This window comes from Mastigoproctus giganteus, chromosome 12, assembly GCF_048544385.1.
Source record: "Mastigoproctus giganteus isolate SK-2022 chromosome 12, ASM4854438v1, whole genome shotgun sequence".
Classification (NCBI taxonomy): Eukaryota; Metazoa; Arthropoda; class Arachnida; order Uropygi; family Thelyphonidae; genus Mastigoproctus; species Mastigoproctus giganteus.
Genome location: NC_143586.1, coordinates 18,692,141 through 18,705,861, shown reverse-complemented (window position 1 = coordinate 18,705,861; position 13,721 = coordinate 18,692,141). Strand labels below are relative to the sequence as shown.

The window sequence follows — 13,721 nt, the reverse complement described above, 5'->3', positions numbered from 1 at the left end:
CAAATGTTCGTGCTGTTCAAAATATGTGGTATTGCTTGCACAATACCACATATTTTCACTGCTCCACTTATCACTTTCATCATTCATGATGGCATAGTAAACACAGATGCCTATTCTGCAAGAACAGAGCAAAGAAAGAGAAAAAGTTAGTTCTTACTACCTGCAGAACTTTGAAAACCTCTTATTTTATCTGTTGATTTCTGATCATTATTTACATTATGGGAGATGCCATGTCACTGTGGATTTTTACAGTTAATAGCTGCTGATTATTAACCATTGATGATCTGCATTATTAATGTGTCATATAAGTTGTTGCAATTAGCAATACTCACTCTGCATGAGCATTGACAATCATTCCTCTTCTCATGAACTTGTTGACATCACCTGTTTTTCCCACTGCAAAGCATTAATGACAAAAGTGAGACTATGCAGCTCTGATTATAGGTATGGTCATTTCCTTATGTTATTAAGCAACAAGCTTTCATTCAGATTCAACAGGAGGTGTTCACACATCAGGATGTTTGACACTGTAATATTTTTTTAGGGAAATGTATTATATAATAATTCTTTATTCCTAGTACAATGGTCAAAATTATCTAAATAACTCTTACCCTTGCAACCCAAGCACCAACAGTAAGAAAGTACTTGAGAAAAAAAGGATTCCTTTTAACAGTGTAGACGGAACTCTGATGTCCTTCATAGAGAGCTACTATCTTTTCTTGTGGAGTTTTTGCTTTTCTGTTACATGATAAGACTACTCCTTGTTCGGTTCCAATCAGAAATTTATTAGGCTAGAATAGAAATGAAACCATTGTAAACTTATAATTTATTCCTAATACTAATGTTGTAACCTGAGCTAACCTGAGCAATCACTATTTGCAAATGGTTCTTCTTATGGGAAGTGTAGATATGAAGTCTGATCAAAAAGTTAAGGCTTTACTTTTATAAAAAAAATTAGGGCACATGTAACATTTTTATAAATGGCTGCATTCAAAGTATTTTTTCCCTGATGATATGCAAGTGTCCCAATGTTCCTGCCACTTCTGGAAGCATCAATAGAAGTCTTTATATAAGTAATTTGGTTGGGTTCTACTGTTGTATTCTATTGAATGGTTGGAATGTTGTCAATTCTTCATCCTCCCAGTTCATTTTGAGTTTGAGAAAGAAAAAAAAAAAAATCACATGGTGCAAGGTCAAGTGAATATGGAGTGTGGACTATAAAAATGATTTTTTGGACCAAAAATTCTTGAATAAAGAGGGTGCACCGTGTTTGGGAGCAATGTCAGGGTGCAGGAACAGCCACCATTTTCAGGTGATGTTTTCTCCTAACTTTTTCCCTTCAACTGGTACGGTTTACTGACTGACCACTGAACAAATTCACAATGAATGATGCCCTAAATGTTAAAAAAAAAAAAAAAAACAAGCAACACTGTTCTCGCATTTCAGTAGACTTACCATAATGTTTTTGGATTGAACAAGTTTGGCGATTTCCACTGAGATTAATGGAATTTTCGATTCACAGCATTACACCTATATTTTATCATTCATAATAATGCAACTGATGAAATTAAGGGGTTCATTTCCACCCTACTTTTCAGCTGTCTCACAGTTCTCATTGGCAAACCTGGTTATCATTCAACAATCTTGGAACAAATTTTGCTGATACTTGATGCATGCATGCCAATATTTTCATTCAAAATCACCTGACATGATTGAAAGGAGATTCCCAGTTTATCAGAAATTTTTCCAATGCTTAACCACTAATGAAGACAAATTTTTTTTTTTCATACATTTAGCAACCATTTCATCACTACTTGAAGTCAAAAGCTGAACCGAATATTGGTCATCTTCAACAGATTCTTGGCCATTTTGGAAATGTTTCATCTACTGATAAACAAGAACTTTACTTAAACAAGCATCACCAAATGCAATTCTTAATATTTAGAGGATTTCTGCTCTGTTTTTCCTTTTACATTTACTCATCAATTTGTCACTATATGTATAACACTATTTTAATAATAGTCTTAGAATGTTTTGATCAAACCCTGTACAAAATAACTAAAATAAAGCCATGAACAAATAATATTTAATCACTTAGACATGATAAGAATTTATATGAACATTTATAGGAAATTGTACTGTGTAGTTCCGATTCAACTCAGACGTAAAAAACGCAGATATAGGGACAATGAACTAAAAATTGTAAGCAGTCCTCCACAAAACAGAAATATGTAAAATATATATATATATATATATATATATATATATATACCATTTATATCTATACAGGGTGTCTCAAAAATATTGGTACAAACGTTTAGGGGAGGTAAGTAACATCTAAAGGAATGTGAATCGCATAGGAACCCATAACCGGAAACGTCACCGTAAGTCGGTAGACGGCGCTGTTCATCAGTTCGCGAGAGGGAAAATTTCTTGTTTATTCATTCCAACAGTAGTCGCCGCACGAAGAGCATGCATAAATATACGAACTGTGATCTGGCAGACATGCACCTAGTGTATGGATTAGCAGGGGGTAATGGACGAGCCGCTCAACGAATTTATGGAGAACGCTTCCCAGAGAGATATGTACCGGACCACCGTTTGTTTGCGCGTGTGCATCAAAATTTGTGCGATTATGGGTCATTTAGAGGTAACAGGAGTAGTGGGGGCAGACCATGTTCGACCGCCATGGAAGAAAGTGTATTGACTGCCATCCAGAATAATCCTACTACCAGCACACATGCCGTTGCCTCTGCCTTAGGAGTGTCTTGTTGCAGTGTACAGCGTGTCTGGCACGACGATTCCTTACACCCCTTTCATCTCCAAAGGGTTCAGTTACTGCTCCCCCAAGATCATCCTGCACATGCGGCTTTTGCGCAGTGGTTTCTCCAAGAAAGTGTTCAACAACACTTGAATTTTCCAGCCTATGTTTTGTTCACGGATGAGGCTTGTTCAATCAGCACAATGCTCATGTGCCGGCTCACGACAACCCACACGGTGTACACCCCCATGTGGCGTACACCGTGTGGGTTGTTGTTGTGCCCGCACATTTATTGCGAAGCGATGTTGTGCCCCATGTGGCGTACACATGTGGCACAACATCGCTTCGCAATAAATGTGTGGGCAGGTATGGTCGGTGACTGCTTAGTCGGCCCATACCTGTTACCATCCCGCATGAACTCCGCTAAATATCAGATCTTTCTTGAACAAGTTCTACCAGTGTTACTTGACGATGTTCCAGCAAATGTGAGACGGAACATTTGGTTTCGATATGATGGGGCACCTGCCCAATATGGAAGGTGTGTTCATGACCATTTGAACAGGCATTTTGGGCGTCGATGGATTGGCTGTGGTGGACCCGTTGCCTGGCCCCCACGCTCACCTGATTTATCGAGCCTTGATTTCTTTCTGTGGGGGCCCTCAAATCTATCATGTATGAATTGCCTGTGGAGACGGAAATGGATCTCGTGGTGAGACTCGTCTGCGCTGCTGCTACTGTCAAAGAAACTCCAGGTGTGTTCGACCGTGTCCGCCAATCCATGCTGCGTCGGTGTCATGCATGCATCACGTCTCATGGTGGAACCTTCGAGCATCTGTTGTAACATCATGAAATGCATCCATCTTGTACTCTATTGTTAATATCATGTCAAATAAATGTTTGCCACTAATTACTGTCTTGTGTCATTTCTGCTTCTTGTGCCTCTGCTACTACTTTCCCGTGACATTTCCGGTTATGGGTTCCTATGCAATTCACATTCCTTTAGATGTTACCTACCTCCCCTAAACATTTGTACCAATATTTTTGAGACACCCTGTATATATAAAACACTTAGGTATGCTGCCCAAATTTTCCAACTGCTAATTGTTGCCAGAACCTGTTCACACAGTTCACCTCACATGACCATCATACTGGGCATTCTTTATTAATTTTTGTACTAAAGTTTTTGGAGTGAAGAAAGTGTAAAAATGGCTGAACAGTATGTAAGAACTTTGAGAAAATGTAGAAGAAATGCTAATGAAACATTAGAGGAGAGATCTAATAGACTAAGAGACCGAAATGAGACTCTATGACTATGAAGATGGACAGAAAACATTGAAGAAAGAGGAGCAAGATTAGAAATGAGAAGATGGGCTATGCCGTTTCAGCATAGGACTAATCAAATAGAAGTATCAGATGCGAATAATCAACAAGCTGTAATTAATGTGGAAGAGCATGACATGGGAAATATGTGTTACAACTGTGAGTATTGCAATGCAAGATATTGGGGACATGAGTTAAACACATCGAATAAATACACTAAATGCTGTCACGATGGAAAGGTTTCACTTGACCTACTGTCTGAGACACCTACTCTATTATGAGAGCTGCTTACAGGGGATACATGTGAAGCAAATAACTACAGAGAACATATACGAGAGTACAACTCAGCAATGGCATTTGCATCAATGGGCGCAAAGATTAAATCACCGCCTGGAAATGGTTCATACTGTTTTAGAATACATGGCCAGATTTACCATTTGGTCTCACCACTATATCCAAACGAGGCAAATAAGCCAGGATATAGACAACTTTATATTTTCGATTCTGCTGAAGCAACAACAAAAAGGCTTGAAAAACAATCAAGCCAAGGGTGTATGGCCGAAGTAATGCAATAAATGGATGAGATGTTTAAGAGACAGTATAATGCACCTACATCCAAAACAGAGGTTGCTGCAATATTTGTTGGAGAAGATGGGGAACCACCTGCAAATAGAGACATATGCATATATCCCACAGGTGACTGCAGTAGAATTATATCACCATAAATAAGAATGGTGAAGACTGAAGGATCTAGATTAAACTATTTACGCCATAATCAGAAAGATGGCATATGTTATGCCGGGTACATCTAGTTACTTATAATACATTAAGTTTGATGTAAGAAACACTTAAAAACTTCCGTAGAATATAAAATAATACCTATTTTATGATCTATTTTGGAAAAAATATGGAGTTCATGCCATACAATAACCAAAACAAAGCAATACTCCAAGATCTGCCACAAAAATTGTAACTGAATGTTCACCAGAGAATTTAATAACTTCAAAAAGAAATACCATACTATTACATCAAATATGTGAATCAAAATGAAACAGAAATATCAAACACACAGAAACCTTTTGGAACTACAAAAATACTTTATATGCATGAGTTAGAGACACATACAGGGGCTGGAAAAATAATGGAAACACTTATGAAACAGTATGGAATAATGTGGTATTGGGCCATTTTTGCTTTCAAAATTGATTGTGTTCTATGTGGAATAGATTAAAATAAATCTTAAACTGCTTTAAGAGGAATATTGGACCATTCTTCGTGTAGAAATGTTTCAAGCACTTGAGTGATGAAATCTGCTTCTCACTCTCCTCTCCAAACATGCCCAACAGCATTTAGGTCTGGTAATTGTGCAAGCCATGGGAGATGCTTAGCCACAGTTTCATGCTCCTGAAACAAAGATTGGATGTGTGTGTGTGTATGTGCGTGTGTTATCATCTTGAAATATTGCAACGTTTATGAGAAACAATGTTTGCACCACAGGATGAACCTGGTCACTCAGAATATCAAGGTAATAAGTGGCAGTAATTTGACTATTCAGGGTGATGATAGGATCTAATGATAACCCCACATTCCCAAACCATTGTCAATCTTCCTCTATGTTTGATGGTTTGCGCAAGACAGTTAGGATGATGTGCTTTCTTTGGCATTCACCAAACGTAAACTCTCTGTGATGTTGGAAAAAGTGTGAATCATAACATGTTTCAAATTATCAAGTGTCCAGTTTTTGCACTCCTTACACCACTGCATCCTCTTTCTAGCATTACCATCAATAATGAGTGGCTTGGAAATAGAAGCCATAAATTTTAGCTTTATTATGAAGTCTTCCCCAAACTGTTTTGCTAGAATTGGATTACTGAGACTCATATTAACTTCTGCAGTTATTTTTGGGGCAGTAATATTATCTTTTCAGGCTACAATCCTGTTCATTGTCCAACAGTCTTTCAGTTAGCTTTGATTTTCTGTCACAATTCATCCTATCAGATTTTGTTTTTCCATATTTGTTGAGTGCACTGATCACATTGACAGAATTGCTCTGGATATTACACAAATCAGCAGTGTTAGTCACTGATGCGCCTGCTAAGTGTGCATCAACAATTTGACTTTTAGCATTCCAACAGGTAGGTCATTTTCTTCATGTATTATTTTATATCACCTCGAAATAAACCTGAGTTTTTATAATCTTTCTTTCACAGTACTACCTGTAAAATGCAAAAAAAAAAAAAAAAAAATCACTGCACATTCATAAATACATCACACAGCCATTACAAAAACTACTACTTTCATATCAGGTGTTTCCATTATTTCATGCATTCCCTGTATGTAGGTGTAAAAATTCTGTACAGAACAGAAAAAAAAAAAAGTAAAAGAAAAGTAGTTTGTTTAAAAGCAATGCTCATATTATGAGGTTACGAGCTGTTCCAATGTTATGCTAATAAATGCTACATACAAATAAGCAGCATTTATATTTTGTGGAAAGTGAGAGTCCTCACTCCACTGAGAACATGCTAAAACATAGACAAGCAGAACATGCCATTAACAAAGCAACAAGGCAAGCATACTTTGCGAGTGTTAAAATGATGAATGTCAGTTTTGGACTGTGTACATTTTAATTCATAAATCTTGCATTGTCAAAAGGTGTGTGCAATATGAGTGCTCATATACTAAACACGCCAATTTATTAGCCACACCTATACTTTTCATGATAAAGAGCATTCATTCAGTAACAGCATCACATGTTTGTACTATAAAATATAAAGCAGGTAGGCAGATATGTAAGAATGTTGTGTGTGATTTAGTGAGAAAATTGGCAAGATGAAAGATTCAATGTGGTATGACAGTTGGTGTGAGGGGTGCACCAGTATGAATATTTTGGAAACTGAAACAGTGCTGGAATTTTCATGTACAACACTGTCACTGGTGTATTCAGATTGGACAATAATCCAATAACATCCAGCCAACAGCAATCCATTGATCAGAATACGAGAGAGGCCAAAAATACAAGTGAATTCGGCCTACTGCAATGGCCTCCCCGTTCACCATATCTCAATCAAATTGAGCCCCAATGAAATAAAGTGAGATGAGCTCTTCTGACTAGAGATCCATGACCATCTAACTTGCAAAAACTATGGGAAGCAACTAAGCTAACATGGACTATCCTCCCTGTGGAACATTTCAGATGCCTAGTTGAATTTAGACCATGAGAAAACAAGGTTGTTCTGAGGGTTAAAGGGATCCTATTCATTAATTCAATAGGTGCACCTAATAAAGTGGCTATTCAGAATATAGGTCTTCAGAAGAAACCTACTCTTGTTGAACTTAGTTTCTTCAAGAAATACATATGGAAATATGCATTTCAGAAGGAAATAAGAAATAAAGAAGAAAAATTATTATGGTGCCTGCAGTTGAATCATGAAAGAATACTTCAAGATATGTAGATTGGACAATAATCAAATAGCATCTCAGCTAGTATTTGAACTAGCTGAGAAGGAAGAATTACCTGTAGCAATGGCTGCAGGCTGTAAAACTGTAGCAACAAGGTTGTAAACAATGTCTCAAGTATTACAATGGTTTAGTTTCTAAAATAAAAAAAATACTGACAAACCGCTCTGTGCTACAGACAAACTAAATGCAAATTGTATCTCTTTTATCAATGTCATGTTTTTAAATCATAACGTAAGCAGATTTTTCTTTAAAATAACCCCCTATAATGGGATGGCTATTTTAAAGAAAACTCACTGAAGAAGGACCATAATATGCATTTCTGAAGGAAAATGACTAAATATTAAGTGAAAGTATTCAATATAATTTTAATGTTAAACTTATTTTTGAAGACAGTAGTAGAACATGTATTTTATTAGCTTTCAGTCTTGTGTTATGAACAATGCCTTGTTGTATGCCAAAATTCAAATGACAATGAAGCAGTATTCTTATGCATGTACACTCCCACAATTAGTGGACTAATAATACATCACATTTATCACATGATGAAACATAAGTAAAACATAAATAAAAGAGAAAATCATATGACAATTGCATAAAAAGGGTGCATAAATGAACCTAATCCTATTTAGAAGAAAACAACACCAAAGAGACAAAAAAAAAAAAAAAAAAAAAAACCAGTGAGAGCAACAAACATTAAAAAATAGCACATCTATTACAATATTTTAAATCTTTACTATGACCTCCTAAATGGAACTTTTTTTAAAATAAATCTGGCAAGTATAAATGTAATTCACTTTACTTTATGGGGATGAGGATGAAGCTACAGCATGCATTGTATAAAAGGAGCATAGCATTGGTTAGAAATAAACAGAACAAACCATAGAATTTTAAGATCTATTACAATAAAGTTTAAATGTAATTAGTATTCAAAACAGAAGGTACCATGCTTGGTTCGAACTCTAGGCACGTGGCTCCATACACTTGATCTAAGGTTGGACAATCAGTAGTTTTGCTTGGATCTAGAATAAGACAATCTATTGGTTCAATCAATTTCCTGATATCCCACCAGAGCACCTGTAAATGATAGTATATCACTATTTTAGTATATTATTGTTATTAATTTCTTGGCATTATTATTAGTAACTAATTAATAATTATTAACTGCTGGATGACAGTTAATGTGCCGACCGGGCTAGCTGGGTAGGTAAAGTGCCTGCCTGGCAACCCAAAGGTCGCGGGTTCGGATCACAGTAAATGTAAAAACTTTGGGAAGTGCATTATGGCCACAGAAGCTGATGTGCCAACAACTAACCAAAAAAAAAAAAAAAAAAAAAAAAAAAAAGAGTTAATGTGAAGGAACAATCTGTCACTGACAAATACATTAAATAAATAAAACAAACCTATTGATGAGTAGCATGGAAAAATTAAACAAATTATATTACTACCTGCTTTACTAGGATAATGCTTAATAAAATTTCCTCTAGTAGGATTTGTAAAATAGTAATAAAAATAGGTACACATTTAACATTTCCCAGAGACAGAAAGCAACTAAAGAGAAAAAAATAATAAATCAACAGGTTAAAATGTTTATCATTATGCAACTTAAGAAGGTGCACAGTATCTTATCAATGATTTGCATCAAAGGAACAAGGAAGTTATAGTTCTATTATATAAGTCAATGGTAAGATCACATTTGAAATATTGTGTTCAGGGCCAGAGGCCACATTTAAAGTACATTCTGGCAGTAGGAAGAGCATAAGAGGTATACAGGTTGTATAGATAACAATTTTTTTCCCTTGCTAATAAAGCAAATGCCAAGCTTCCTTACATCTTTTGGCCTTTACTAATACTAATTTCATCTGTCCATCTGAGAAGTAACTCAAACTCCAGAGGCGTAGTGAATAACGATTCTGTCATAGTGCATCAGATGGCTAGTGAGTCTTCTGTGTGAGAAGAAAATATGAAAATACTGAAAACTGTTTAAACATCAGTTAAAAATTTTTTTAAAACTATTTTAATCATATAACTTGATATATAGCTAAAGTAACAGTAAAATATGTATTTTTCTGCTTGTTTTGAGTATTTTTTTTATTAATTACACTTCTTTTAATTTCTTCTTCTTCTTTCGTTTGTTATCATTCTGTAAAATCGAAGTTGGCTCTGGTTCATTTACTTCAGGTTACTGAGAAGCCATTGTACGTATAAAGTTTTTGCTATTTAATAGTCATTAGTTTGTCAAGATTTAAAGCATTTGATACAAAATATTCTTTTTATTATTATTATTTTGTAACAATACCTGAGAGTCAGATGAAGCAGAAAAACATTCTGTTGCAGACTTGGAAGACAGCCATTGGACATCATACACAATATCCCTGTGACTTACTTCCACAGGTGTCATATCTATTGGTGATGTGCCTTTCCTGGTATCCCATAAAGCTAAAAACAAAAACAATAATATTAAAATGCGCATTCACAGTATGTAAAAATATAGAATACAGTATATCCTAATAATAATTTTACTGATTCATAAAGGATAAAACTGTTTTTATGTATTTTTATCACAAAGGAGACTGTGAATATTAATTCACAGTACAGAACAAAATAATCATAATAATTTTTAAAAAATCTGAAAATAATTATAACATTTTGTGTTGTATGCTAACATTACAACACAATGCAAATGCAATTATTATTGCATTATATCTTATTGTCCAGTGACTCTATCATGCTTGAATCGACATTCAACTCTTCCTGATATATATGTATGTACAGGAACTCCCCAACTTATGTAATACTCGACTTACGCAAATTCAACTTTACGTAAGTTTTTGCCGGCCAGCGCAAACTGAAAATAAAATATGGAAATGTATTTTGCATCTGGAGGGATAAATGGAGGTATTGTGAACCCAATAACATATTGTTTTTTTTTTTGTAATTTGTTCCAAATCATTGGAAGTTGAAAATTTTGCTATATTACTAAGCTATTTATCTCTCTAAAAGGTCATATTTATAATGGAAATTGCACTACACTTTCTTCGTTATCATATGTTCCTGTTATAAGGATAAATTTTGAACGCCTTTGTGATATTTTTCTAAAGCACGTTTATGGAGGTCACGACCATAAAACAAAAACAATTTGCACTTTCCAGTTTATTAGGCTTTTCTGTTAGTGTATCTAATTATAAATGGATAGTAAACTCGATCTTATTGCATTTGCGATAATACTGATAACTGCAATTGTGTGGATTTTTACGTTATCATGGTGAAATGCGTTCCCCTTCACTGAAATCTTCAATCAAATAAAAATCAAATTTTCAGAAACTTCTCTTCATTCCTATTTACTATATGGTGCCAGGAAACAAAACAAAATTGATTTAGAAATGAAGATGATTAATTAAGAAGTACAAAGCAGGACAAAGTTTGTCATCTATTGCAAGGGAATTAAGTCTGTCTGCTTCAACAGTGAATACTATTTTAAAGGACAGTGCGCATATAAAAGAACATGTCAAAGGATCAACACACTTAAGATCAACAGTGATCACAAAACAGCGTTCAGGTGCTATATCGAAGATGGAACAGCTATTAATAATATGGATGTAAAATCAGATTCAGAAACAAGTGCCCCTAAGTCCAATGGCCATTCAAGCAAAGGCAAGAAGTATTTATGAATATATTAAGGATAAGTAAGGTGAACCCCAAGCCAAGTTCATGGCAAGCAATGGGAGGTTTAATAGATTCAAGCATTGTGCTATTTTCCACGTTAAAGTATGTGGTGAAGTTGCCAGTGCTGATTTTGCAGCTGCAGAGAAATTTTGTGATGTACTGAAAAAAATTATTGACAAAGGCGGCTATTCAACGCAGCAAATTTTTAACGTTGACGAGACTGCTCTGTATTGGAAAAAATGCCGGATCAAACGTACATTGCCAAAGAGGAAAAGACAATGCCAGGTTTCAAGGCTTCAAAATATAGGGCCACGCTCTTGCTTGGGGCTAATGCAGCGGAAGACAGCCATTGGAGATTACAGATTAAAATCACTGCTTGTGTATCATTCTGGAAATCCTCATGCATTTAAGGGCATCAATAAAGCCACCCTACCCATGTATTTCCAATCGAACCAGAGAGCATGGATAAAAAATCTCGCTTTGAGGATTGATATAAATGCTGCTTCATTCCTGAGGTTGAAAAATATTGCAAAGACAACGATGTTCCTTTCAAGATTTTGCTTCTATTAGATAATGCTCCTGGACATCTTACTCATCTAGATAATTTCAATTTGAACGTGAGAGTCATATTTCTACGGCCAACCACAACTTCACTCATCCAACCTATGGATCTGGGTGTAAATTTGAATTTAAAAGCACACTATTTACATACAACATTTGTTCAGGCATTGTTTGCAGTAGATGGTGAGAAAAATTTTACGTTAAGAGACTTTTGGAAATCTTACAATATTTACCATGTCATCTTAAACATTAATAAGGCCTGGGCGGAAATTACTAAAAGTTGTTTAAATGGTACATGAAAGAAATTTTGCCCATGGCATGTAAAAGGTTTCGAAGGATTTGAAAAAGATGAATCATATGAAGAGGTTACAGATAAGTTTGCAGGGCTACTTCAGTTGGAGGTTGATGCCAAAGATGTGGAGGAGTTAATAGAGGAAGAAGAGGAGTTATCTAACAAAGAACTTATTGACTTGCAGGCAGCGATAGTGAAAGAAGAAAATGCTGACAAAGCTCAAGATGAAACAAATGAGGAGCCGAGATGCTTCATCACCAGAGAGATGACAATGGTATTTCGTGAAATTGCATCAGCAATGGCAAGGTTTGAGAAGATGGATCCTGACAGCAAACAATTCTTAAAAGTTAACAGAGGGGTGAATGATATGCTTGCTTGCTACAAAGAAATCTACGATGAAAAGAAAAAGTCATCGTCTAGTCGTCCATTAATATGTTCTTTTGTAAGGTTGAGCGGCCAACCACTTCTAAATCTCACACAGCAGCGTACTTATCAGCTGAAGATGTTGATTCTGGCAACGATGCTTGTGAGGTAAAACTTACTTAAATTTTTTAAGTAAGTTTTATATGCCTGTCTCCTCTCTTTTTTTTGTAATTTTATAATTTTGAAATTTTTTAAATTGCACGCTTTTGTAATTTTTACTGTGCATGAGATAAAAAATGAAATACAATAGATAATTCTATTTACATGTTTGTCGAACAAATCTTTTTTGATTCAATCAATTCGGCGAGCACAAACATGGGGGAAATTCTGACTTACGTAAAATTCGACTTATGAAGAGTTCCGCAGAATGCAACCCTTACATAAGTCGGGGAGTGGCTGTATGTATTGTATATAGTATACACGCCACATATTATTTATGAGTTAACCAAATTAGAAATAGAGTGATCAAAAATCATCAGACAATCACTATTACACTAAAAACGGAAATTTGAATTTAAAACAAAATATTAATTTAGAATTTAACAGGAATACTAAAATATTATGCACACTATTATCTCTACATAGCCACAGGCAGAGGTGCAAGTAATAATTCTTAGTATTAGTAGTATTAATAGAGGCAAATGATGCAAGGAAGCAAGCTTATACAGCATCAGCCAAAAAAAAAAAAAAAACCCTACTCATCTCATCTGTCCATCCCCTCTAATAATTTGTCTAATTCTTCCTTAAATTTATTCAAACTATCCGCATGACAAGTACTGATAGAAGTTTATTCCAACAACAATTATTCTCTATCTGAAAGAAAATTTTAGCACATCTATCCATCCTTTTTCAAGTTAAGCTTATGTAATTAAATTAAATAATAATTACTTGAAGAAAATTTTCATTATTCTTATATTGTATTGTATAACTTTCTTGCATAATATGATGCAACTTCGAGTAAATAAATAGTATTAGTATTAATAGTGGCAAATACTACAAGAAAGCAAGCTTATACAGCATTAACCAAAGAGAAACTACCCACCTCATCTGTCCATCCCCTCTAATAATTTGCCCAGTTCTTCCTTAAATTTATTCAAACTACCCTACCCATTTTCACAACACCAGATGGGAAGTTTGTTCCAACAATCGACTACCCTGTGGCTAAAAGCAAATTTCTCCATATCTATCCTACAGCCATCCTTCCTAGGTTTGAATTTATTCCCTCTCTCACACGTGTAGTCC

General features: G+C 35.2%; 1 protein-coding gene across 1 annotated transcript in view; it reads right to left on the bottom strand.

Annotated features, from left to right (window-relative positions):
- Nucleotides 1-13,721, bottom strand: part of LOC150076751 (dynein intermediate chain 3, ciliary-like) — a 115,092-nt gene that overhangs the window by 31,349 nt on the left and 70,022 nt on the right. Inside the window, exons 6-8 of the mRNA XM_090386639.1 lie at nt 9,837-9,976; nt 8,483-8,614; nt 612-791 (exon numbers count right to left, since the gene is read on the bottom strand). Coding sequence (XP_090242765.1) covers nt 612-791; nt 8,483-8,614; nt 9,837-9,976 — 452 coding nt within the window. The remainder of the gene's footprint in view (nt 1-611; nt 792-8,482; nt 8,615-9,836; nt 9,977-13,721) is intronic.